Here is a 26704-nt window from a genome sequence, read left to right on the forward strand (position 1 = left end):
TTCACTTATATGGTTATCTCATTACTCATCTTATTTACTCCTCCATTTAAAGAGACAACTCTCAATTAATTTTCTTCTGAACCTTTATTATTTGTTATTCATTTGTCTGACCAGCAGTTAAACCCCAACATAGTCCTTTTAAAGTGATATTAACCAGAGAAAAGCAGAGCAGAAAATCTTATCAACTGAAAAGCTAAAAAAAAAAAAGAAAAAAGATTTAGATTTTAAGAAAGATTTGAACTATTACTTGATTATTAAACTAGCTGTCAGTTATTTTTTTCGGTATAAGTAATAACAACAAAATAGATTAAAAACTTAACATGAGTCCAGACGACGTAACGCAAACATTTACTGCAGTGTTACTATTAAATACTATTACATAATCCTAAAGGACCCACACAGCTCTTATCATTTAACCTGAGGTGCTCTCTTTTGAGACTTGGGACACGTAAAAGAAAAAAACGAAGTATTACCAAAGTAGTGTAAAAAACACGTAGTTAGACTATAAAGGGAAATGACGGGATAATGTACTTGCCTCACATCAGATGGATCTTCGCTGCACTGGCCTCGTCTTTTGGCCGGTCAGTGGCACTGTAGTCCTCTGTGGAGCTCTCAAACTATATTTCTCTCTTCTTGCACTACAAAGGCAACAATAACAACAGCTGCACTTATCACACTGAGGACTTCACAGGGAAACATGGCGTGAAGATGACTTCAGAAAGCTGTCTTCCTCTTTATTTCCAGCGCCTTTCTCCTGCGAAGCTGTTGCACTTGTTTTAATGGCTGATCTGTTCTCAGACTGTTGTGCAGCTTTATTTTAAGGCGCGGGGCTGTTTTTGCGCGTCAACAATAAGGACCATGCTGCCGGAGCGACGGTGAGCGCGTTAAATGAGCGCATTTCACTCAATGGGATTTTATATTTAGCTCTGTGAGACGCACTGGAAGAGCAGCAGGGCAGCGGAAAGAGGAGACTCCGATCCCGGTGTTGTCTGACATTTTGATCCTTTTGAGATCGTTTCGAGACCCTCAAAACTTGTCGTTCTCGTATCGCGCTGTGCGTTATCAGGCTATGTGGTGGTGAGGGCGCTGTGTGTGTGTGTGTGTGTGTGTGTGTGTGACAGAGAGAGAGAGAGAGAGAGAGAGAGAGAGAGAGAGAGAGAGAGAGAGAGAAGGGGAATAGCGCAAATTTATCTACAGCTCCAGGGGAAAAAAGATGATGATGGCCGGTGGTGGCGGAGCAGCCGTGGACCATAACGGGATTTACTCAAATCCTAACCTCCACAGCCTACAGCAGCCTCACATGGAGGCTGATAACCCGGACTCCCGCAAACGACCGCTGGAAACTCCGACGGAGGAGGCCGGCTGTACCAAGCGTACCAACACTGGAGGTAAGAGAGATACACAAGAGCCAGCTCATCCACCGTGTCTCCTCCACATGAAGTCAAATCTGTTGTTGTACAAGCCTTTGCATGCACCGGTTCAAGTGTTAACAGCAAAATAAACACTGCACTGCATGCAAAGAAACCACATGCAGCATAGAAGCAGATCTGGGCCCCGTATCAGGCTGTAACATGCAGCACCTGTGCACTTGGCACTTTGAAACACTGACTGTGTATGTGGCTGTTACTTCATACACCGCATATCCCAGCAGGGAGAGCAGACAGTCTGACTGAGTGAGTGACCTCCTCAGCTCAGGTCAGCTTTGAATCTGAACCCAGTCACCTCCTGGCTCCACATCTGGCGGTTTGCTGTGGAGCCTTTCATACAGTGGGAAAGTGATGATTTGTGTGTGTGTAGGCTTTAACATTACACTAACCCTCTGTTTATCACTGTTGTGGTGTCCTCTCAGTTCAAGATTCCCTCATGCTTCCTTGTGCATCAGTGGTAAAGTCAAACATCTTACTGTCTGTGACTCCTGGTCCTCTACTGTGGGAACCACTTCCATATAAAGTCCAGTACAACTATGCCTCCCTCTGAAATAGTAGACCTTAGCTTTATGATACCACAATGGCCTAGTAACCCTGAATACAAGATGCACAGTGGCTGTTCAACCTAAAGGAAACTACCCTTTGATACTGAACATTTCAGTGTTGATTTGTGAACACTGACAAGAAAGCAGCAGAGCTCTTGTGCTCAGTTGAGATGTATGGTTGAGTTTGTAGATTTACTGTCAGCCATCTGGGAGACTGCAGGGGGATGCAGTCCCCAGTGGAGTTGACAATGTTATGAGTTAAGAGTGCATTTTAAGTACTAACTTTGAGGTGAGCCAAGCAGGAAAACCAACAGGTGAAAACCCCACAGTCCTGAACAAATAGGGGTTCGCACTCATCACCACTCGCAGCCTAGATTTCTATCAAATGAAAGTTATTTATAGGTTGCAGGGTAAGCCAGATCTCTGCATCTGTTTGGGGTCTTTGTTAGCCCGTCATGACGTTTGCCAGTAGAGTCTCTACTGTTAGCACACTATGTGATGGTAAAATTACAATTATGAAATACTAGAATGCTAATTAAAACATGTAAGTGCTCAACAAGTAGTGTTGGATTTAGGATATCCCTGCATAAAAGTTTAAAAGCACATTTAAATTAAAAGATGACATTACAGGCACTTCACAAAAATTCAGAGAGAAATGAAGATAGTGTGAACTACTCAGTGGAGGTAAAAAGACTACAGACACACTGCAGCACCATTTCAGGCAAAATGACCACAATTCCTTTTTGTGGAGGAGAAACAGTGACGGCCAATAAAGAACCAACAAGGAGGTGTGTGCATGCTTGCTTTATTAGTCATCAGTAAGATGTCGGAGTGCAGCAGGGAGGATGACGGCTGATTCAGTATGCCAGCTACTGTACATCTTATTTCAGCTTGTAATTGTTATGGTCTGCACAGCTCACAGGGACCACTTATTCAACTTAATGTTAATTAGATGTCCACAGAGACCAGGCAGTTTCTTCACCATATGTTACTGAAATTTGTCAGTCTCTGTGTCCCAGACACCCCGCCATTCAGTGATAGCAGCATTATATCCTATTTCTAACAGCATGAGTGCATCTTTGCTGCACCTCACTGCACCTCAGAATTGTTATTTCAGCAAGGCATGTAAGGACCCTTGCGCCACCAGACAGTATTTTAGAGCAGATCCAGCCTCCATATGTCCTCCATTAGCACTCCTAAAACCACTGTAGAACAGAAAAGTCACATGGCGTTCCTGCTTCTGGATGACTTCACCATTCAGTCATAGTACAGAGACTTCACCATGATTTTCCCATCCAATATCAAGGTGATATGAATGTCTAGATGTTGTGAAATTGCATTTGGAAAGTCTTAATAGATTCTAAAAATGCTTAATTCACACAGACAGTTCCCACTTTTTACAGCTGTCATTTTTTAGTGTTATTACACACCATTTTACCAGCCTGTCTCCATCTTCTTTTAAGGCATCACTGTATCACAGACTCTGAGACGCTTAGAATCTGGAGCTGCACAAATAACTGCTCACCCAATGAAAGAAAACAGCTTTTATCAGCTTTAATATCTTCAACTTTTTTGTGCATTTTTAGGAAAAAAGGTATGTAGTCAGTATGTAGAATGCAATATACGTTTTGACCCCACAATAACTTAGAATTACATTTTAAAGTAAATGTTAATGTCAGTTATTGATTGAACTGAACATACACAAGTATAATTAGTTTTGTAAGGCCCTGGTTATTAAATGTATATCTTGATTTGAACAGTTGAGGGAAGCAGCATCCATGCATGGTCACTCATATCATGTAATAAGAAATTACGGGTCCTATATTTCTCTCCAAAATTACTGTAAATGCATTTAAGGCATTTTATTCTAAATTAATTCTAAAACAGTTGATATTTCAATTGCACAGGTTAGCTTAGCATTCTCTCCAGAGTGTTAGCATATGCAGCAGTTCACCAAATTTAGATTTACAGAGGTGAAATGGCAGTGAATCTAACGGTATCTAAAAGGGTAGATCTCTGAGGCTAATTTGGACCACAGTCCCACAGGCTGAGCTCAGGAGCAGAGACTTGTTGTTAATGTTTACATGAAATGCACATTTAAATGACTTATAATGACTCCTACACAAAATTGATGTTTCATGAATATATTCTCAGCCAGTGCTGTCTGTAATGTGTTTTTGCATCACCTCCCATTTCATGTGATCTACATACATTGCTGACACACAGCCTGTCTGGCGATAGTGGTAGACAGCGTGATAATCCTTAGCTGTCCCTGTAATCACCAACCCCTTGGTTACGTCTGATATTGATCATGTTATTCCTACCGAACTGATCATTAACATGACTGGCAGTTACAACAAAGAGAAGAAAGCCCGTGCTCTTTCAAAGCTGAGCCCCTCATTGTGCATTAAGAGCTGTGGACACTGAATGAGGGAAATTACTCCTCTTTTATCAGCATTGCCCCTCTCTCCTCAGACTGAGCATCTTTCATTCATTTCTCTTTCTAATTACCCATACTCTGAGCCCATGTTGCTGGCAAGCATGTGCCTTCCAAAAGGTTGTGTGGCTCAGGGATTAGGTATGATCTCGTAATGTTGCTAATGGAAAGGTTGGCACAGGAATGTGAGCTGTATTTTTTTTTTTTTTTTTAATTTTTGGTGGGAAGGACACAGGTGCCCTTGCAGAGTGATGTGACGTGAGCGGACTGTGAATTTGCCAGGTGGCAGTGAAAGAGAGAATGAGAAGAATGGAGAGAAAAGGAGAGATAGATAGACCGTGAGCGGGAGTGGAGTCTACAGGGAGGCTGTGTCTATATACTAGAGCATCTCACAGTGAATGAGACTGGTAGAATTTTCTGGAAGGCATTCGCTCCAAAACAAAATGGGCCACGGTGTTAGGGTTTGATTTGCGGATGAAAGTAATCAGCAGCCAGGAAAAAAGGAGTCCCTTTTTTACAGGTTCCCTAGAAGGCACTATTAAACGAAGATGAATCCCCCTGTGTCCACGCACAGACACTGACACACATGCACATTGCAGTTTTTACACACATTCAGTCACTCAAGATACCTCTCGGTGTAAGATTTATAGGCGTAGTGATTGGCTTCATCACCCCCCTCCACCATTCTGCGGCACTGCCATTTGCAATGGTTGATGAGCCCCTCCGCCCTCTCAAACATGGCCGTCTAAGGGATTGGGGGTGGGGGAAAGGAGGAAAGGAGGGTGGGTGGCGTAAGGCACGCTGTCTCAGATCACTCCTCCTCCACCTCCTTCATCATCTGCTTATGTTATCCATACACCTCTTCAGCCACTGTTGAAGGTCACTCTACATGCTTCCCCATTCACCGTTGAAGCCCGCTCACTCAGCCACTTCACCTTTGTCACTTTCCACTAAAAAAGTGAGTGAATGGTCTGCCATACTTTATAGTGCTGCGTCAAAAGAGGCGGAGTAGAGGAGAAAATTCAATTTTTTGGGACCGGCATCGGGAGGTGGGGACATGACGTACTGGAGGGAGGAGGCAACCCATTGGCCAAGCGAGGTGTCAGTCCTGCGTGCTGCTGCAGACGGACAGGCCACTCGATGAATATGGATGAGAGCAGTGAAAAGGGTGATGCGGCAGGGAAGACCCCCCCCTTCAAACCGATGCAGGCTTGAACAATGCGTGCCGTCTTTCACTGAAAACACTGAGAGCCTGCATTAGCATTTTCTCAGACAATTGAGGCTCTGGCCAGCTGCAGGCATGGCTCGGATGCTGCGGTGAAATCTCTTTTTCTGCACCCACTGATGAATTAAACCTCGGTGAAAAAGGTCGACTGGCTGCATTCCTCAACACTACCATTGCACCTATGCCTAGGCTAATGTTAAGATCCCCTTTAGAGATTGTGCCCCGGCATTGATGGCGATCTGACAGAGGACTTGAGAAGCAGCAGATCTCAGAATGGGTAAGCCTCAAACTCTTTTTGTCTGACTTGTTGAATTTATCCATCATGCTAAACTACGTGCAATTTCATACACCTAAAGCTCATTTGTCCATTATTGCTCATTTTTGTTCCATCGTCCTTGCTGCCTGTCAGCAGCAGGTTAGTCCATTGAAATGCAGAATGGGTACTTGGAAGGGTAGTGAGAAGGAGGGAGGACGGTCACAAGGCATTTCCTCCTGACCCACCCCCCTTGAGTGACTTAACTAAACACATTTGGCTCAGCGTCTGTGTCTCTCCTCCAAGCCATCCTTCCAGTATTGGAAGCAGGGGTTTGAACTAACACCCCACTGGCTCAGCTTCCCAATGTGCCCCACTGCTCCCGTTCCCTGGCGGATTGCAGCAACAGATTGCCATGTTTACTCTACCACATGACGCCATTAAAACCTGTTACTGTGATCTCAGACACTAGGACAGAATTAATTATTGAGTAATGACAGCAAACGTGGCTCAGAGGGTGATGGAGGGAATCTTGGTGGCTTCCTCCCCTGCTGGGTTTACTCTGGTTGAAGACGAGCAGAAAGTTACGCAGTGGGTTTGGGCTTGTCTGTCAACAACAGGTCTTTGGATGTTTTGATCCTGCAATCAGCATCATTCAAATTAAATTCTTTATGTGGCTATAGTATCAGATATCTTGTGATAGGAGGCAGGGCTCCAAAGCTTTATGGCGACCATGTCAGTCATGCATGATCTTTATTTTTTCACCAAGGTCATTTTATTGTTATTCGTTGTGAGAAAAGCGGAGAGCTGACTGCAATATAGCATGAAAATCCAAAGACCAGACAATGGCCACAGATGATTCCAGCTGTATATGTAAAGGTTTATCTCTTATTTCGTTCATTAGGATGTTCACAGAAAAATGACATATTGACCTGCACCTGACATATATACTAGCTTTCGATGGTGGAGTAGATTTTGTGCTTTCTCGTAATGTGGCCATAATATCTTCTGGGATTTGGGATTGTTTCCACAACCGAGGCTAATTAATCTAAATCAGAAGTGAAAATCCATTAATAATCATGTCATTGTCTGTATATTTGTCAGAGCCATTGGTTATGGGTGATGTGCATGAAAAAAAGCCTGTGTCTGAATGGAACATGAGGGGCATATTAATGCAATAAGGAGAAGAGCTAACTTGTGGGCTGTGAAATTCTTTAATGTCACAGTGCCATGTTCATTCACATCTGAATCTAATGAGTGCATTACTGAGGCAACAGGTTGGTTTCAATGCAGGGTGGTCCTCTTCCATTCATCGGTCTCTCCTCCCCACCATGCCGGTCAAGCCCCAACATTCGATACCCTCTACAACACATAGGATGCAGCGACACGGTGACAGACCCTTTGCCTTTTGCATCGGCAAGCAAAAACCCAATTTATTTGACACTGATAAACGTATTAGAAATCTCATCATACAAAGGTGGACAGTGCCTTTTTACATCTCTGCCCGCTCCAGTGACGTCACCCTTGAGGCAGCTGAAATGGATCGAACATGACGTCATTGCATCGAAATCAGCATGCAGAGATTATTTGTATCAGTGCTTTGGTATAGTAAGTACGCACCTGTACCCAGTGTTTACTATGACGTCATTGATTTATTATTTGTAATTCATTGGGGAATCACGGCTGCTCCACATCTATATATATAATAATTTTGATGTCTTGTTGGCAGGTTCTTTGCTTGTATTTGAGTCTAAGCTCAATATGTGGTTGATTGCCTTTACTTGATTAGTGCACTCAGTGTGATCAGGGTTTTCTTGGACAGATACTTCATCTACTCTAATGCTGATTAATTCTTAATTAGAATTGTAGGAAAAGGAACTTCCTCTACTGAAAGGGAGGGAAGGGAACATGTTTGGCTGCAAATTCTTCAAACTGACATGCTGTCAATCACTGACTTGTACAAGCCACGGTAAGCTACAGAAGTCCCTTCCAAAATGGAGGAGATTTAGGCCATCTTGGCAGGATACCCTGTGAACAAATCTGTGGGATTGGTTCCCATATGTTCTTCTCACGTCTGTTAATTACGAAGGATCACTTTGTATTGGCATTCATGAACTGCATGGATAATTACTTTGTGTGTTTGCATTGAGTCCTGTGTGTAACTTTGTTTTTGAGGGAATGCAGGATATGTTTCACATTCAGATTGAACTGTTAATTCTACATGCCTTTTATTCATGTGTGAACAGTGATTAGTAACACTGGACTTGGCTTTGTATTTAGTCAGAGGTTGCTAAAACTCCTTGAAAACAGTTAAAATTAGACCTCTGCAAACTGGAAAGGAGGTCATCATTTACTCTACAAGAAATCTGGGACAGGACAGAGAACATGTCACCAATCTCCAATAAAATGTGAATGTGCTGAAAACTACAAAGAACTCAAAAGGCAAAATCGCCTTCCAGATACCTTCCCTTCACTGGATGAATACAGACACAAGATTATGTTATTGCATTTCCCCCATACACGTAAAAGCTGCGTGTTCCCATTGTGAGTTTTTGCTTGTTCAGGATTTTGGGGTTGGGTACTAGTATGGTATTTGTGATGATGAGTAGAGCTACTTTACAAGATGTGACCCTTTCCCACTTTGTGTGTCTCTCTCCCAGAGGAGGGTGAGTACTTCCTGAAGGTGCTGATCCCCAGCTATGCAGCCGGCTCTATAATTGGCAAGGGCGGCCAGACCATCGTACAACTGCAGAAAGAGACGGGTGCCACCATTAAGCTGTCCAAATCCAAAGACTTCTACCCAGGTAAGAATGAATGCTTGGTAATTAAAATCGATGAGCATAAAGTCTTATAAATATGAGGAGTCTGACTCATCACCCAGCTGAAGGAGTGATGGTTCGGTGTGAGAGAACATCTGATATTTCCTCTTCATTTGGCTTCCCATGAAAAATTGCATTTCATTTTAATCACACACCAATCGTAAACACTTTGAACTTGATCATCCTTATGTGCTTAAGGGACTAAACATGCATGTAGATGTTACTTCTGTCAGATGATGCGTTCAAGTCTGCAGGCAATTTTAGTTTCAATGAAGTCGCATGGCTAGGCAGTTTGCACTTGTCATTAGGATTCCTTTTTGGTTTTAGTGTCCATGGTTCCATGTCAGTGCAATACAAGAACTATCTCGCTTTTCTGGAAGGATTGCGCACGGCTGCCATTTTATTGCCACCAAAAACAAGTTGCATATTCAGTGATACAGAGAACACGTAGTGTACATTAAAAGCACTAACTGTTCTCAAGAGTCTGATTCAAAAATGGCAACAGGAGTGGGATGCTCGTGCAGCTCGGTGACCCCTATCGCATGGAGGTCAAAGCTGAACCATCTTATCCTCCAAACACAAACGCATTTGGTTGTAGAGGAGTCTGGGTGTTTGTCCTTCATGCCTCAGAGGATTCCTCAACGTGGTGAAAAATAACAGGTGCTGAGTGTCTTGCTGCTTATTAGGTCCAGATGTTTTCTGTGATAACTCATGCAAGCAAATGATCCCTGTGTAGTAGTATACTTTTTACGGTCTACATATTTAGAATATATTATTACCTCTTTAGATAGGAAATAGGTAGCAGTGCACATGACCTTTGAAATAAAATGTGAGAAAACTACAGTTGTTTTTAAATTATGGGGTTCACAGTTGTTTAAAGATACTACCTCTATAAAATAAAAATAAAAAACTTACTTTGATGACTGGATCTGTCCTGTGATCTCTGTCGTATCAGCTGAAAAGAGTTCTTAGTTTACTTTTATTCAGAAACAAGATGTAACAGACAGGAAAAATGCACTTCTTGTTTGATTTTAACCTGTTCAGTTGGGAGTTACATGTGATATATTAGACTAACTGAGCCATGGTAAAGAATTACTGAGCACCGGGGGGAGAGGGAAAGAAGGATGTGCTAGCAAATATTTTCCTGTACTTTTTCTTCCACCATGTTTTTTAGCCATCAACGAAAGGGCGTCTGTTCAGAGGGCATTGCTCGAAATTCTCCACACACAAGGCCAGCTAGGGAATGAATTATGGCTACTGGCATAGGAACAAATGAAAGGAGTGTGATATGTATCTTTATTTCTCTCTTTGGATTGTGGATGTGTTCATAGGCCACCACCTGCTCTGCCCATCCCCCTACTCATTATCGTGATGAGTGAGAAGAGGAGTTCAGGGAGAGTGCGCTGGCAAAGATTTGATTGGGTGGTTGTTCTGGCCCACAAGTAAAATGAAACGACTGCTAGCATACACTGCACAATAGCTAGTGCTGCTTTCTGACAGGTCAGTGGAGGCTAAACCTCTAGCTGTTTTAAGTATGATCAACTTGGTAAAGTTTGTAATAGCAACATGTATAACGCAATGAATAAACTGGCCCCAAATTTTAGAGGCAAGCAACTCAACATGTCATGCTTATCAGCTACGTCTGTTTTACCTTCCTTCTGTGTTGAATCAGGTGTGATTTGGGCTAATATAGCATGCTAATACCATTTCACACAGTTCACGCCCCCATCTCTCATCCTGCGGCAGCCTGAGCACACTCCAACTACAGCACAATCACACACTAGAGAAATCAAGGGACAACAAGCGATGCAGCCATTTTCTTCTGCAATCCTCTGTTTGATGGCTCAGTCTGAGACTCCCACCCACCTCACATTTCCCATCCGTCAGTGTAAGACATGAAACCATGAATTCAGTGGTCTTGATGGGAATTGTACAACTGGGCCCTGCTGTGGCGGACTGAGATGGATGAGCAGAGATAGTGAAGGGTGTGGATGATGCATGATTGTATGTGAGCGAGGGGACAGGGGGGCAGGCCCAGAAATAGCCTGTTTCAATCCCTCTCTGTGGACATGACCCCTCTCCCAGCTGTACTCAAGCTGCTCCAACACACGCCAAGTTTCCTCTTTCCTCCTCCCCACTCACTGTTTCTCTCAGATTTGGTTCCTGGTAGTTAGGAGAGTTCAGGCCAGATAAGATTACATCACACTTCTCTTAAAATTTTGTTTGCATGCTTGCCTCGTAACACATGGGCACCGTCTTTTTTTTTTGTTTTTATTATTTGGTTTGACCCATCTGAACTGCTGCATGACTGAATTACTTGAGCCTTCACAGCATGCCATACATTCACCCACTTGTACTGTGCATTCAGCACATACACACACCTACTCACACCTACTTACACACATCTGCGTATTTAAGCAGCTGCAAAGAGAGCCGTGGGAGTACATGATTTGAACATAAACTTAGAAACAAAACTTGAAGCCCTTTGCTTTGTGCAGCCGGCCTCTGGCCAAGTACATGTATTGAGTTACTTTGTACAGCACGAACACATGAGGTTGTTGTGATGTCATAGAAACACTGGGAGTATGTTTTCCATTATCAGATCATTAAAATCAATCACATTATGTGAACTCATACTGGAAAACACTACTATTCCGCAGAGTATAAGTTGAGGTATTTCTTTGAAAAAAGAAAAAGAAACTACAGCAAAGGAACACTTTGTTGTTCTTCAACTGTATCTCCATATGCAGTATATACCCAGTCATTCATGCTCCCTATAGGACAGTATCACTAGCATGACATCATGGGCATGACATCAAGGACTGCAGCCTTTTCTTACTGCAGATTCATGTCTGTACCTCCAGTGAACAGCAACTCGTCCTGCTGACTCTTCTCAGCTTCAACCAGGACCAGTTGTTACACTGTACTCTGAAATATTCCTGCTTTATGGTGCTAACATGATTCAAGACCAAAAGAACACCTGCAAGCACAACAACCAAGCAACAGCAGAATCTTTGTTATTAGGAGAGGTCAATTAATTAAAGAGGCACTCCATCAATTTTATATGCAAGGTTTACTCATCATGAGGACAACTTATCAGCCAGTGAAAACAGCTGAATACTCTCTTCAGTGGCTCTAGAGGGACCTTTCCAAAGTCTGACAAAATAGCTGTGACGACGTCATCAGTGTTGTGTTGGCTTGTGTTTACAGCATGGACACTCCACATTTTTGACAGAAAGCTTGTGTTACAGACTCGCAATGTGGGCATTTAGCAGGCAGGGAGGGTCTGATGAAAGATGCTATCCAGCTATTTTAAAGCTTGGCTCCACAAAGAGGACTAAAAGAAAGGAATTTCTTGGCGTAAGCTGCTTTGAAAGTGACCATTCTGTTTTGAATCTGGCTCTTACAAGTCCCCCATATTTATGGAAGTGAAATACTTTCTGGGATAGCTCCTTAAATGATCAAGATCTTCCCATGCTAACTACTTACCATTAGCAACTATTCTAGCCACTTTTAGTGGCCACAAGTCTGCAAATGATAACCTACATCAAAGCTGTATGCAAACATAGTGATTTAATTCCTTTATGCTCCAACTCCTCAATTAATCTTAATTGGACAAATGTATATTGGCTATTGGCTGAATCCATCACTGGCTGGTCTTTTTTAGGCAATTTTTAGTATTTTTTATTATGCCACCTTTGAGAATTTGACTTTGACTCTTGTGTCTTTCACAAAATGGGGCAGTGACTAAATGAAAATTAAGCCATTTCTAATGGTTACTCAGTGATTGATTGGTGCTGAAAAGCAATGTCAATTCATAAATCCTAATCATGTAATAGAGTATGTTTTCTCCACTTTTTTCTTCATTTAGAAGGTGCAGACAGATTCATCTGATGCCATCAGACTCTTTCAAATAGTGTTGGACAGCTGTTCAACCTGTCTTTTCAGGCACATGCTGCACATACACTTGCTCCAATGTATTGGCAATTGCCAGTTGTTGGACACATGGTGACTGGTTGGAAAATGATTCCATATTGTCCAACTTTAGCTCCTACTCCCTGCTGGTGTCCAACCTGGGCAACAAGTCCTCAAACCTGAACTACCATAGGGCTGGTTTGTCTCTACCTTCTGATGCAACCCATAAGGGTGTCTGCTGAAGTAGTGCCCTCATAGTGGCTGGTGACTTCTGTCAGCATGGTTACAATATTAAACATGCAGTGTGTACCAGCAGCAGCATACCGGAAATTCATTGTATTCATGGTAACAGTAATAAGCTTGTAGAATGGTCATGGTTTGGTTAGGTTTAGGCACAAAAACTACTTAGTCAGGTTAAGATAAAGATCTTGGTTTGGGTTAAAATAAGTACTTAGGTTAAAAGTTAAAGGAACTTCAGGCATCATGGTTACAGTCATAGACATGCAGTTCAGGTAGTAGAACAGTTACAAGAAACAACGATGACTATTGGTTTCACATGGGGAATCAACAGCAGTCTCCTGTGTCAAAGCCTTGTTTGTTCCATCCATCCACCTGAACCTCCACCTAACAAGGACCGTGCTGCTCTTTATGCCACGTCACCTGTGGGTTCATTTTTTACAGGAAGGCAGTCTCAGTCTCACTTTTTGTACCTTGCCTGCTCATTAAACCCAGTCGCTATTCTGAGTCACTATGTAATCTTTTTGCCTATGTCAGTTGCGTAATGCTGACAGTACACGACACTGCAAATTAAATCAAATTTTGATGGTTTCCATGGCTTACTGGTTGGAACCAAACTAAATTCCTGTTTGGCTTTTTATTTATTTCGTGTGTCGCAATTCCATAATATAGAGTAAAGCTACCAGCCAGGTTTACACTGAAACTTATTTTGACAGTTGGCAGTGAATAACCTAGCAATTAATATATGACTTCACCATTTGAAGAATGAACAGCAAATCAGGCAAGATGTACACCACTTAGCATCAGTAACTGTGACTGTAAAATACAGTCAATGTCACATTTCAGACTGTCACTGTTAGTGAATGAAGCTATTTTTCCATTTGTTTCTTTTTTTTTGTTTGTGTCCCAGAATGTCCCTGGAGCCATCACACCACCTCCACAAATTGTCCTCCATTTATATTGTGAATTGCATCATGGTACACGGTGTCCGTCATCACCACACATCTAGCTCTTTTAGCCTGGACATATTGTTACAGTTAGAATTAGTATGGAGCTGAACTTTCTGATATTATTGAAAAGTCTCATCCAATGAATGTGTCCTAGTATTATCTGTGTATTCAGAGCCTGATCTTATTCCTCTGTGCTATAAAGCTTCATTGTTGTCAAAAAATTATTAACAACACTGGGTGACATGTCAACCAGGGTGCCAAAAAGTGCAGTATTTCCCCAGTTTTGGTAATGTTTGCTGAAAACTACAGTAACCACCTGTTTTGGGATACTCTGGGATATTTTCAAAGTGAAATTATGTATTTTCAAAGATGTTTTTCTTCAACAAGATCCAGTGGGCTTGGGCTGCAAGCCACAGACAGGCAAGGTACTGATGTATTAAGCAATCGACTAAAGTGTTGTTGGTTTTGGTCTTTTCACCAGATTTGTTTACAATAAGAAAAATATAGACCATCGCCATCCTTAACCTTTAAGAACCTTAGAATGACCAAAGATTACATGTAACGTCAAACAGCTGCAGTTTTTAAGCTCTGATCAAAGTCTGAAATTCTGCACTTTGTGTTACTTCTAGCAGTAAAATCCCTGGTGTATTTGAATGTGACACAGACATCAGATCCCACATTACTGCATCCTACATCACCAAATGATGGTGTCTCCCACAGTATTATGTTTCTGACTTCATTTACAATTTAAGAAGCATTTCAAGTCTGTCTTACAGCTTATTAGAACCAGCTACATAAAACAAGCCAGTCTGTGATTTGATGGCTTATTTCTCTGCACTAAAACAAATCTGTGATAAGCACAGTGTGTTTCAAAATACAGCAACAGTGACTGTTGGGAACTTTTGGTCAAGATATGGTATCATGTAAAAGTTTTCTGAGAGACTGTTTCTGATTCACTGGAAGAAATGGCATGGTACAAAACATCCCCACAATTAAAATCAGTGTTTACATTGTGGGAAAACATGCCACATGGCAACAACGTGGCATGATGAATAATGTAAGAATTCCAACAAAAACATTTCAGCTTGATTTGTAGTGTGAATAATACTTTATTATTACAACAGTCTGAATAAATGAGACAAAGGATTTGGCAAAACTAAGGCAGAGGTAGATTCTAAACACAGGAAAGCTCGAGCAACTAGACATGAGTCTTAGAACTTTCTTAGCTTCAGGATCAAGAGAGAAGACCTGAGAGTCATTGGTCTCTTGGGGAAAGCTGAAGGCTGAGATGTGTACTCTCTGGGGCACCGACACATTTCTCTCTCCTCCTGCCAACAGGAGAAGGAGCTAACTCGTACCACAACTCAAAGCCCATAGCTCTTACTATGAAATTCATCACCCTCAAAGACAGACAGAAGGCAAAAGCTGATGCAAGCAATTCAGGAAGTGAAAAGGGTGGAGAATAAAAATCTACAATTCAGATAGTTTCATGTCCTCTTTACAGTGTCTCATCAGTGACAAAAGTTATAGTCATACATCATGGTCTCCGCCTGAGGGTAAACTATTGTACTGACCTGGTAGATACACTGTCACTGTTTGAAGACCATTCTAGATGCGGAGATGTTTAAATTTAGGCTTCTGTGCCAAGCAGAGTTAAGGGATATCTTCATCCATGATGAAAGTTTAAAAAGTGAAGAGAAGGCAAAGATTACTCTGAGAAAAATTCCATCTAAGGGTAGGACAAACAAAGAGGTTGGTCTAAGTAAATTCCAATAAGTTAGAATAATGTGACATCACTGTCTCTTTTTTTGTGTGTGTAATTAAGTTTTGCTTACATGTTTTTTTAAATGTCCTTATATTTTATGTTTTTTGTCTATTGTTTGTATCTTTGTTGTATATGCAAGAGCTTTTCATACACAATAATTTATATTCTTTTACCATTTCCTCCAACAAACTTTACTAGGAAATAACATCCATTGTTCATCTTGTCTGATTAATTTTAAACAAATCACCCTAGATTTGAGATATCATCAGTATTATCATTTTGAAATGTTATTAATAATATTCAATTGTGAATGCATCCACAACAGGTCAAATGCCTGTACTCACATGCTTCAGAGTGACAGGCAGGTGCAGCACAGTAACACCAAGAGGTGCCAACTGTCCTTCTCTCAGAGGCTCTGCATACTTTCATTTATAGCCTGTTTGTTTGTCTGTCAATAGATAGAATTCTATCTTGATTTATTTTGGCCACACAAGTTGACAGTCAGGAATATGGTAAAATGTGCAGGGCCATTGTCAGTTTTATTTGAGGTTCTGTGCATTATGTAGTAATATATGGCTATTATCAAGAAATTAAGAAAATAAAGTCAGCTACAGGTCAGATGCCCTTTTCCCCATTTTGCCCAATTAAAGTTTTCTACTGCTTTCCCTGATAAGCTTGAACTGACCTATTGGTTATTTAAATGCATTGTTAGACATGTCTGTGACATAAAGCCAATCTGGTCTGACTTTGACTAATTTCACTGGATTCATTTTAGCATTTCCTGAGTGCTAATAAGTGGTCAGAGGACACATGCAGATGTGTGTCTCACCCAATCTTATAATTTGGGATCCAACTGAATTTCAGTTGGAAATGCCAACAATGAAGTAGAGCAGTTCTGCTCAGACACAAATTCACCTTATTAGCTGCTCTTTGCCATTTACAAATTTTACCCAATCATTGAGAATGATCTGACACTTTCATTCACTAAATTATCTGCCTTATTCAGATTTGATTTTAGTCAGATTTGATTATGTCATTTCTTAAATCATAAGAAAACCAACCAAAGAACAGCCAAATGTTAGAGAGCAAGGCAGGAAGGTTGATACAAAAGGCAGAGTGTTTCAAAAATCTTGCAAGCAAGTATAAAAGACTCGCTGTTGCATCACCTGTTTCCACGGCTCGGCCCCTTTGCCATGGCAACGGAATGCCGGCTGGGTCGTCAATGTGGGTGTAGAGAGAAGGCTAGAGGAGGAACAAGTGTGTGTTTGGTCTATTAGAGCTGCTAGGCAAGGACAGGCTCAGCATTACAGCACTGAAAGAGTTACATCATTGACAAGGAATGAACACCCCCAACCCCCCCCTCCCTCGTGGCCCACTAACCAAGCGCAGTTCTTTCTTTCAGCTGTTTCTCTGTTGATTTTGTAAATGCAAGAAGTGAGGAATAGCTTAGTAATTGGGTCTCTCTGTGAAATGTCAAGGAACATTTTTCATTGCCAAGACGTCTTAATATAAATGTAGATTTTGATCCAGCCCAAAGAGCAAATCCCTCAAATCTGCTCGTCCAGCATGAACTCAGAGCGCATTAGAGTAACCGATCACTTGTGTTTGTCCTCACAGGAACAACAGAACGCGTCTGTCTGATACAGGGTACAGTCGAAGCCCTCAATGGTGTTCACAACTTCATCGCGGAGAAAGTCCGCGAGATGCCCCAGAGCGCACAGAAACCCGAACCAGTCAGCATACTGCAGCCACAGACCACTGTCAACCCAGACCGCGTCAAACAGGTGAGATACTGTACAGTCAATTGTTCTGAGGGTGTGTGTGGTCACTGTGCGGCAGGAACAGTTCACTTTCAGGACACCTTGTTTATTAGTTGTCAGTCTTATTTGTTCTCTGGGCCATGACCCAGTCTGGTAGGGTCAGGAAAATGTGAGGGTATGTGGTTATTTTTACCTACAGTCTTTCATAGCTAGACAGAGCCATGTGGCAGCTGCAGCCTAAACCCCTGGGATTAACAAATCGCTGAGTAAAGCGGGGGCTGGTATAGTACTCTGACTCAGTGAGAGATATCCCTCTTTCTGTCCACCATTTATGTTGTTAAGTCTGTCTCTTGTTACCTTTTATTGCTACTTCAATCTTTCTATTTCTCTACAGGCCAAATTGATCGTGCCCAATAGCACAGCTGGGCTGATCATTGGCAAGGGCGGAGCCACAGTGAAAGCAGTAATGGAGCAGTCAGGGGCTTGGGTGCAGCTCTCCCAGAAGCCAGAGGGCATCAACCTGCAGGAGCGAGTGGTAACCATCAGTGGGGAGCCTGAGCAGAACCGCAAGGCTGTTGAAATCATAGTACAGAAGATCCAGGAGGACCCTCAGAGCAGCAGCTGTCTCAACATCAGCTATTCTAACGTCTCGGGCCCAGTGGCCAACTCTAACCCCACAGGCTCCCCCTATGCTAATACGGCCGAGGTGCTGCCCAACGCAGCCGCAGCAGCTGCCACTGCCTCCAGCCTTCTGGGCCAGGCCGGCTTGACAGGGATGGGCGCCTTCCCCGCCGCCATGTCCAGCTTCTCTGGTAATGATCTGCTGGCCATCACCTCAGCCCTCAATACACTGGCCAGCTATGGCTACAACACTAACACCCTGGGCCTAGGCCTCAACCCTGCAGCTGCATCTGGGGTCCTTGCTGCAGTAGCAGCTAGTGCTAACCCAGCTGCTGCTGCTGCAGCTAACCTGCTGGCATCCTACGCGAGCGATGCCTCCAGCAGTGCTGGCCACCCTGCTACGGGCCTTGGTGGGTTCTCCCTGGGTTCTCTAGCAGCTGCTACAGGGGCTTCCAATGGTTACCTAAATGCTTCATCCCCACTGATGGCCTCCTCCCTATTGGCAACAGAGAAGCTGGCGGATGGGGCCAAGGACGTGGTTGAGATTGCTGTTCCGGAGAATCTGGTTGGTGCCATTTTGGGGAAAGGAGGGAAAACGCTGGTAGAGTACCAGGAGCTAACAGGAGCCCGCATCCAGATCTCCAAAAAGGGAGAGTTCATTCCTGGTACTCGGAACCGTAAAGTTACCATAACAGGGTCCCCAGCCGCTACTCAAGCAGCGCAGTATCTGATCAGCCAGCGGATCACTTACGAGCAGGGTGTGCGTGCTACCAACCCACAAAAGGTGGGCTAAAAGGAAAAAGAAGAGGAAAGAAGGAAAGGATGAAGACAGAGATAGAAGGGAAATGAGAGGGTCACGATGAATAGAAAAAAGAAATGTCCAAATATCTGTTCAATATTTCAGTATCAAATGAGAGAATCACAAAGGAGGAGGTGGGGGAGACAACCAAGATAAGTGTGTGTGATATGTGAATGTGTTTTTAGGACTGACGTCCTGATGTTTTTTAAAAGTTTGTGTCGAGTCCTTTTGACGATGGTGATCAGAGTAAGCTGAACTGGTCCACTGCCAAGCTGCAGATTCAAGGGTGAGGCCGCAGGGTTTCACCCTCCTCCAAAACCTCATAGCTGTTTTATTTTTCTTTTTTGTTTTTGTTTTTTTTTTTCCTGTTTTTATTTCTGTTTTTGTTTTTTTGTTTTTAATTTCAGTTGCAAACCTCAGCTCCCGGTGAGTTGAGCGTGTCAGATGAAGTTCCAGCCAGCTTATAGAGCTGTTCTAAAAACCTTGCTCTTTGTACACAATGCAGAAGGCATTGTTAACAGGGGAGAGGTTTAATGACAAGCACCTGAGGTCATCTCAGTCTATGGGGAAGCAATCTGAGTATAATTTCTTTAAAGAAATCATATCTATTTTGACATATGTTGAATTCTGGCTCATATCATAATTGAAGTTTCTAAATTTGGGTATTTTATATTTTCATCCTTTATTTATTGACATGGTCTCATTCAAACACAAATAGATTATTTAAACCTGTGAATGCAGGTTGATCTGAATGTAAAAACAATATTAGCCTATTGCTATTTTTTATTTACAGGGATCAAATATTGTGTTGCAGTGAAAGAAATGTATAACTCAAACCCAGTCTGAACTTCACTGTTGCTGTCTGCAAGAATAGTTCAGGGGTTAAATAATCAATGTGAGAGGATAGAGGAGACACACAGGAATGTATAAATATATTTTACATGGACATACATAGATAATGCTCCCACAAACGCACAAACACTGAAACATATTTGCATATTCAGTCACAGCTACAAACACACAGAAATATGTTTGTTGTTTAACCCTTTCTTGGTGCTATAGGATTAGATTTATATCTCCTTTACCATGAAATCAGAATCTCTCTGGCGACTAATCTGTTTACTTGATTTAAAAAAGCTGGTGTGTCGTCCAGCCATTAGTAGCCCATTGGATCTGACCCAGCCTCTCACCTAATGAAAAAGGACTGATTTCAGCATTTCATGATGAAAAGCAATCCAGTCTTAATATTTCAAGTCCATCTTCACTTCAAATGCAGGTCTTTTTTTTTTTCTTTTTTCCAAAAATTGGCCATACTCTAGATTTTACCTGACAATATTTTTGCCTTAGTGACACATTTGTAACTCCCAAGAAATAACTTAAAGCTCAGACTACCTTGAAGCAGTGTCTAACCAGTTCAGTTCGCAAAGGGAACAAAGCACTACAAAAGCATTTTGATAAGAAAAGCTGTATGAACCAATATCTGTGAACAATGAAACTATTGCCTTTACATTAAGGGTACCAAATAGTCAAGAGACATACACTAATGAAAGGGAAGTAGACTGACACTTGAAAAGAAGGTTTGGACTCACTTTTTCTGTGAGCCATCCTTCCCAATTTGCATCAAGACAAAAAAAAAATTCTGTAGTTCATCCAGGCAGCCTGTTATTGTTCCCAAAACATGTTAACGCTCACTAACTTCAAGTGAAGCACGTAATAAAACATAACAAAATGTTTTGGCATCATTGTCTTTTATGGGCAATTGTTTGTCTAATGCAGGGAGGCTAATTGTCTAGAGCATTTACAAGCACTCGAATATTACCTTGGCTTCCTTCTGTGCTGCTATCCATGGTGTTCATCCTGGGTACACTGGGTCTCTGAAGACTGCACTGTGAGACATTAAGAACACAATGTAAAGTGTGTCTGTCCCTGCTTGGGATGTGATTATATTTTAATGTGCACATCTATGTCACATACACAAAACCTACCGATACTGACAGAAGGGATATCTCCACAAGAGCATTTATACTCCAGCGTCTTGTGATGTTTCTGTTTACCAGTACCAATGCACTGCACTTAAAATTAGCGGACATTTTCTGATCAGCGAACCACAAATTATTCCCTCCATATTTTCCTGCACTGTACTCTCCAGTCCTATGACGTCCACTTCCCCACTCTAAAGACATCTTTCGATTGCCCCCCCCTCATCAACCCAAGCTCTATGATCAGCTTCCTGAATACTCGGCTGTGAGGGTTGGTGCTGAGTAGTGTCCAAGAAAATCAGAGCCACTCCCGTTTTTTGGAAAATTTGATGAATAGCCTTTTCTCTTTTCATTTTCATAATTCATGTTTGAAAGTAAATGGATTTGAAAGTGTTTGAAACAACTTGTTGTGTCTGAACATTATGCGTGGCAATTGCAACAGTGAGCCTTTCTTCCTAACTGAAATCTTTCCTTTCACTATGTGTCTGGAAGGCTTCACAGTCATCCATAACTACAATCTGGCCACTAGTGAAACCATAGCTTAAGATAACCTTTTACTGCCCAAGATTTTAGCATATAATAAGATACAAGCACAAAACAAGGGGATGTTTTATCAATGCAACTGGACTGCTTGCCTGCAGAGAGCTCTCCTTCAAAGCGCTCTGATCAATACATTGTGCCAAATAGTATTTCTCTCTGCCCCTCATTAACTTTCCTCTTTCTCTCAACATTTTATTCCCCTGCATGTTGCTGTTTCTCACTGTTCTGAGAATTCCTCCTGTGTCCCAATCCCTGTCTGTGCTTCTTCCTACACTGTGCTCTCCCCCTCTTTCTCCTTCCTCCTGTCTTGTCTTCTCATGGGCGGTGTGTCGGGTGTGCTGCTGGTGGGAGTTATGCACTATAGGTCGTAAGGGTATGAAAATATTTTCCCAGGCCGTAGAGTTCACAAGGCTAAAATGCACAGAAAACACCTGCCTCCAAAACTGTGACACCCACAAGACCAACCAGCAACATCAGCTCAAAGTATCAAATTCCCTCTATAAGAAGAACAAGTAGGATATAGAAAGGTTTAGACTGTGAACTATGGCCTTTTAAGGGAAGAGAAAGTGTTGTTTTTTTTCCAAAAGAAGGCAAATCTTGGTTGAATAAATATTCATATGTTGGCTGAACAAACTGAGCTTAAGTTTCAGCCTATAAACAAAGCATAGTAAGGACAGAATGCATAAGATAGCGAGAGTAAAGTGGGAACTTGTTTGTGACCTCAAGCCGAAACAATGACATCCTTTATGCATATCCTCTTATCTGAAAATGACTAGAATTCATTTCTGTGGAATACAATATGTCATGTCATATGATCTATATGTACTTTATTGTAGCTATTCTAGTTTGTAGTCCAAATGCAGTCCAGCGTTGTCGATACAATGTGAACTATGTTATATTTGTGTGGATGATGAGAGTGCCAACTAAGCCTGATTAAGATTAGCTTCGCGATTTGTTTGTGCATTATGATGACTCATCATCAACCGGTGGTGTCCATATTTCTGTCATTGATGATTTAGTTTGACAGTAAGAAAATGTAAAGAATATTGGAAGCAATATAGTAGCATGTTGTCCTGTTTTGTGTTTTATGTCTGTTGTATGAACCTTTGAAATTACTAAGATTTTGAATGAATAGGTTTACATGTACTTTTTGTAAGTTATAAAAATGCTGCTATTTGATAAGTAAACTATACAAAATATTTTAGTTGAAAAGATGTCTGGTCTGTTGATTAGAAACATGCTCTAAAAGGCTGGAGCATAAAACGAGGTGTATAGAATACTATACAGTATTGGTAAGATAGTAAAAGTAATAATAGACTTCATAGTACAACCTGTGCCAAACTAGACCTCTGCAGCTTCTGAAATTGTAGATGTGCGATCAAATGTTAGATATCAATAACTTGTTTAGAAGTGCTGATCAAGTGCCAATCAAACACTGTCTTTTAAGTTAAGAAAAGATAATCAAATACATTACTTAAGAAAACAAAGGACAAAGAACTTTTTGTGCATTGTTTTATCCCATAGGTACATAGAATAAGAGTTAAAGATTGTGATTTTTATGGATCCATGTTGTTTTACACTCCATGCATCCCTTGTGTGTTTGTTTGACCTGTGGCTTAAGTACTGCTGTTTTCTCACAAATGTCTCTATAGGCCAGCATGGACTAAGCATAACATGTTATAAGCATTCATAACATAGCCATTAACAATCAAAAATGTGTTTGTGGAGTTAGGTGTTATCTTTTTGCACGTCTTCTATTGCATGGTATCAAAGTAAAATTATGGAGGAAAAAAAAATTACAAAAATTTGCGAGGTGTCTCGCAACATTCAGAGACATAACACTGCATGCAGTCAAATGTAAAGCACTTAAGTTTACTCGCCTCATGTTTAAAAAAAAAAAGTTGTTTTTTACGTTGTGAGTTGGGAGGGAGCTCATTATTGTCATGTTGGCCCTAAAAAAAGACACAGACACACACGTGTACACACACACACACACACACACACACACACACACATCTCAGATCAAATTCTCATCAGTCAAGTTCATCTCTCTACACATCATCAGAGAAGATATATTGATTTCTAGGTGCAGTGAGGAGTATTAAAAATGTGAAACAAGCAAACGTGAAAATGTTATTCAGTGCATTGGCTCCTTGTGTTTAGGTTTTTTTTTAAAGGATATCAGGCATGCATTTATTTTACAGACAGGTTGAACCTCATATAACCTGTCCCATAATGTTTTTTAGAGTTTTTTTATGTCACAGCTTGAAAGCCCAGATCTAATCTATGAATGTACCCATTTACTCTTCTTTTTTTTTATTTCTGTTGAATGTTATTGGTCTTTAATGTAAATTCAGGGCAGGAATGTCAAATACATGTAGAGTTACTATCTATGTCAATAACAGATTTCAGCTATAGTCAGGTAGGCCTCACACGGCCATAGTCATGAACCAGATATGTTTTAACACAACTTCCGATTCGCTGTCAACATTATCTTGTTTGTTTGGTGTTGCATAAATGCACTTTACTGATCAGTGGTCATATTGGGTGTGAAATGAAGCAAACCATGTTGGCTTTCAACAGTTGATTTTTTTGCCATTCTTTGCTGTTACACTGATGTTATTTTTATTTATTTATTCACTGATCCTGTTGGGTCTCATGAATGATGGAAAGGGCTGGAGTCTCAGACAAAATAGAAAAGTAGCACCTGTTTCCCCACTTGAAGGCTTCTCCTTCACATTCCCTTCAGCAGAGGTTTGTGTCAGTCAGTGAGTGCTTTGTTTTTAACTAACGTGTGAAACCAGGAGGGATCTGGACGCTTTTGTCCTTTTTGCATCGTCTTTAGCTTTAAATTACAAATTCGAAAATGGTTTTCATTTCTCCAGCAAATTGGGATTGAAGCACTGGGGTTAAGGTACTGAGGGATGGGAGCTCGAAGTCTGGCTGATATTAACAGTCAGACCTGAGAGACATAATCGGCACCAGCAAAATGAAGATTGCCTCTGCCCCCTCAACATATTGAAAATCACAGAGGAGACCTATTAGACTTTGAAATGCCTGGTGACATGAGTGAAATTTCTGTCTCATTTCTTTATGTTACAGACCCCTGTCGTTGCATTTACTGCTTCACATATGAATGCCAAACGAACTACGGTATCATTCCAAAAGTTGTCATGTTTGTTTTTATTTTCACTCCAAATGTATTCTGGACGATCATCCTCCCCCACGGAGCCCTTTCACAAGAAGGCTAGGACTGGTTTTAATCGCTACAAACTGGCTAAAGCTGCTTGCTCCTCTCTTAAAACCTCTTCTACCTGAGTCTCACTCTCTCAGCCTACACGATATCACAATTTGTGTTTCATTACAACGAGCACCTGCTACTGTGTCCGCCCTTTAAACGGATTAAGGTATTTCTGAGCCCTTTCGTCTGAGAAAATACAGGATTCTTGCCAACCAGACATGAGGCCATTTTTGTCTTTGACCCTCTGAACCTCCCATGAACATAGCTGATCTTCTCCATCCCCCAAGAACTCATGTATGTGTCGGATTTTACACCTCTTTTACTGTCAAAGTCTGTGAGGCTGTTCTATTTCTTTTCTGGTTATCTGGACAATTCTGCAGGGTGGAACACTTGCTTAAGTGTAAACTGAAGAAAGCATGCCAGTACCTTGCAAACATTTTCATGTCATTGTAAATTTTTTTTCGGGGTTCGATTCATTTAACCTCTGTTCTTTCCATCTCAGAAAAAAATGGACTGACAGCATAAGATCATATATTCCAACCTAAGCAAAGTGATGTTTTGTTGATTGGGTACATCTCTCTTGGATATTAATGACAGCGGTTCTGTCTTTCGTTTGTTACGAGGAGAATCTGTGAAAGTCCACAGTGTTAACTACCTAAAGGGCTTTCTAGGACAGCATTTATATGTCTTTTAAAAAGAAAAAGTCCTCTGAATATGTTCAGAAATTAGAGGAAAATGCCTTCTTGTGCCATTTTAGAAAAAGTGTGAAAGCTTTTAATGGCAAATATTTGTCAGCAAGAGTGCCAAATAATTCCATACTGAGCCAAAAGGCAGCCAGCCTACATAACTAAATGTTAGATCACAGGAATGGTTACGTCCCATTTCCACTCCCCTTGGAAAACATCACCCTAATTGTACGACGTTTGAGATCATGTACCATTATTGTTATGCTGCCAGTCTGTTTTCTGCTTTTGTCAGAGAAACATCTCAGAAGCAGTATATTTTCTAAATGATACACTGTTGATAAAAAGACAACAGCCACTATGGTGAGGGAATGAGAGGATTTTAAAAGTGTCATTGTTTTTATTATTAGTTTATTTGAACATTATTCATTAATAGATTTAACGGTAATGACTATTTAATGTAACTGTAGTACTGTGTTTGTAAAAGAAATTCAGTGAGTTGTGTTTTATGACTCGTGGACTACCAGTGAAGTCAGCATTTCAGTGTTAATAATTGAATTGTTTTTTAAAGATTATTTTTGCGACGGCAACAAAGAGTCATTATAAATGTTCATTTTAACATCACTTGTCTTCTGTTCCTTTTATTCTCCACCTCGGCCCTCTTCTCTGTCCCACTTGAGTGAAAGATTGAGAGTTTATATAATTGCAACCAACACGTTCTATGAATAGATCGATTTCTGGAGTGCTGAATCTGAGCACATATTAAACGGGAACAGTTTCTATGTTTTCATGGACATAATGCTCAGATTAATGAGGAGTCTGACTGAGGTGCAACAATTATGTGAAGAAAAGCAGCATTTCACATCTGGTTTGCATGGATTTATTTGGCAGTTGGGTTTGTTCACTGAGGGCAGAGTAATGGATACTACATTTCCTCACTGAGCTGTTGAGGTTAAAAAGCTTGTTTTGTTGCTTCAGAGCCGCAGTGACTTTGGTCAGAGCCCATCTACAAACATGAACATTTTGTTTCATTTTGTAGCATCCAAGGGATAGCTTCAAATGTTTGTCTTCTCTGTGAACACATTTTGAACGTAGAGCAGTTTACGGCTAAATAAACTGAAAGATTATGGGATTTTACAGGCTGAGGCCAGTCCACTATTTTAGGCTTATATGCCCTGCACACCCACACAGGTGTTTGCAGTTATTTTGGCTGATTAAAGAGGTGCAGCTAGGCTAAACTAATAAGACTGATAAAGGTGTTATCCAGCAAACTCAACAAAACTAACAAGAGGATGTCTACACATAGGCCTACATGTCCTGAGAGGAGGTCTAGTTGGGTAACATAAGAGAAAACACGTATAAACCATGAAAGAGGTGATATTAAGCTACTCTGAATTTATCCAAAACAGAAAAGATACAAGTCTATCTACAGCAGTGATAGCAGCTCTGTGAGGCTGTCAGCATGCTAACATTCTCACAATAACAATGCACCATCTTAGTTTAGTGTG

General features: G+C 41.2%; 1 protein-coding gene across 3 annotated transcripts; it reads left to right on the top strand.

Moving 5' to 3' along the window:
* Window positions 1-309: 309 nt before the first annotated feature.
* nova1 (NOVA alternative splicing regulator 1) lies at window positions 310-25820 on the top strand. 3 transcript variants are annotated; one of them, XM_018692222.2, is made up of 4 exons: window positions 310-1388; window positions 8548-8691; window positions 17191-17357; window positions 17728-25820. In XM_018692222.2, the coding sequence occupies exons 1-4, from the start codon at window positions 1214-1216 to the stop codon at window positions 18745-18747; spliced, it is 1506 nt and encodes a 501-aa protein (XP_018547738.1). In that variant the 5' UTR covers window positions 310-1213; the 3' UTR covers window positions 18748-25820. The 3 variants fall into 3 exon arrangements, with proteins under 3 accessions (XP_018547738.1, XP_018547739.1, XP_050934434.1); XM_018692223.2 differs by lacking the exon at window positions 310-1388 and adding an exon at window positions 5039-5911; XM_051078477.1 differs by lacking the exons at window positions 310-1388; window positions 8548-8691 and adding an exon at window positions 15354-15560.
* Window positions 25821-26704: the final 884 nt, after the last annotated feature.

This window comes from Lates calcarifer, linkage group LG20 (genome assembly GCF_001640805.2).
Source record: "Lates calcarifer isolate ASB-BC8 linkage group LG20, TLL_Latcal_v3, whole genome shotgun sequence".
NCBI lineage: Eukaryota > Metazoa > Chordata > Actinopteri > Centropomidae > Lates > Lates calcarifer.

What these genes read in the sequence shown, in the direction of transcription:
- nova1 (XM_018692222.2), top strand. Translation starts at nt 1,214, where the DNA reads ATGATGATGGCCGGTGGTGGCGGAGCAGCCGTGGACCATAACGGGATT. An exon ending in ATCCAAAGACTTCTACCCAG is followed by an intron (nt 8,692 to 17,190) that starts GTAAGAATGAAT and finishes TTGTCCTCACAG; the next exon opens with GAACAACAGAACGCGTCTGT. An exon ending in ACCCAGACCGCGTCAAACAG is followed by an intron (nt 17,358 to 17,727) that starts GTGAGATACTGT and finishes ATTTCTCTACAG; the next exon opens with GCCAAATTGATCGTGCCCAA.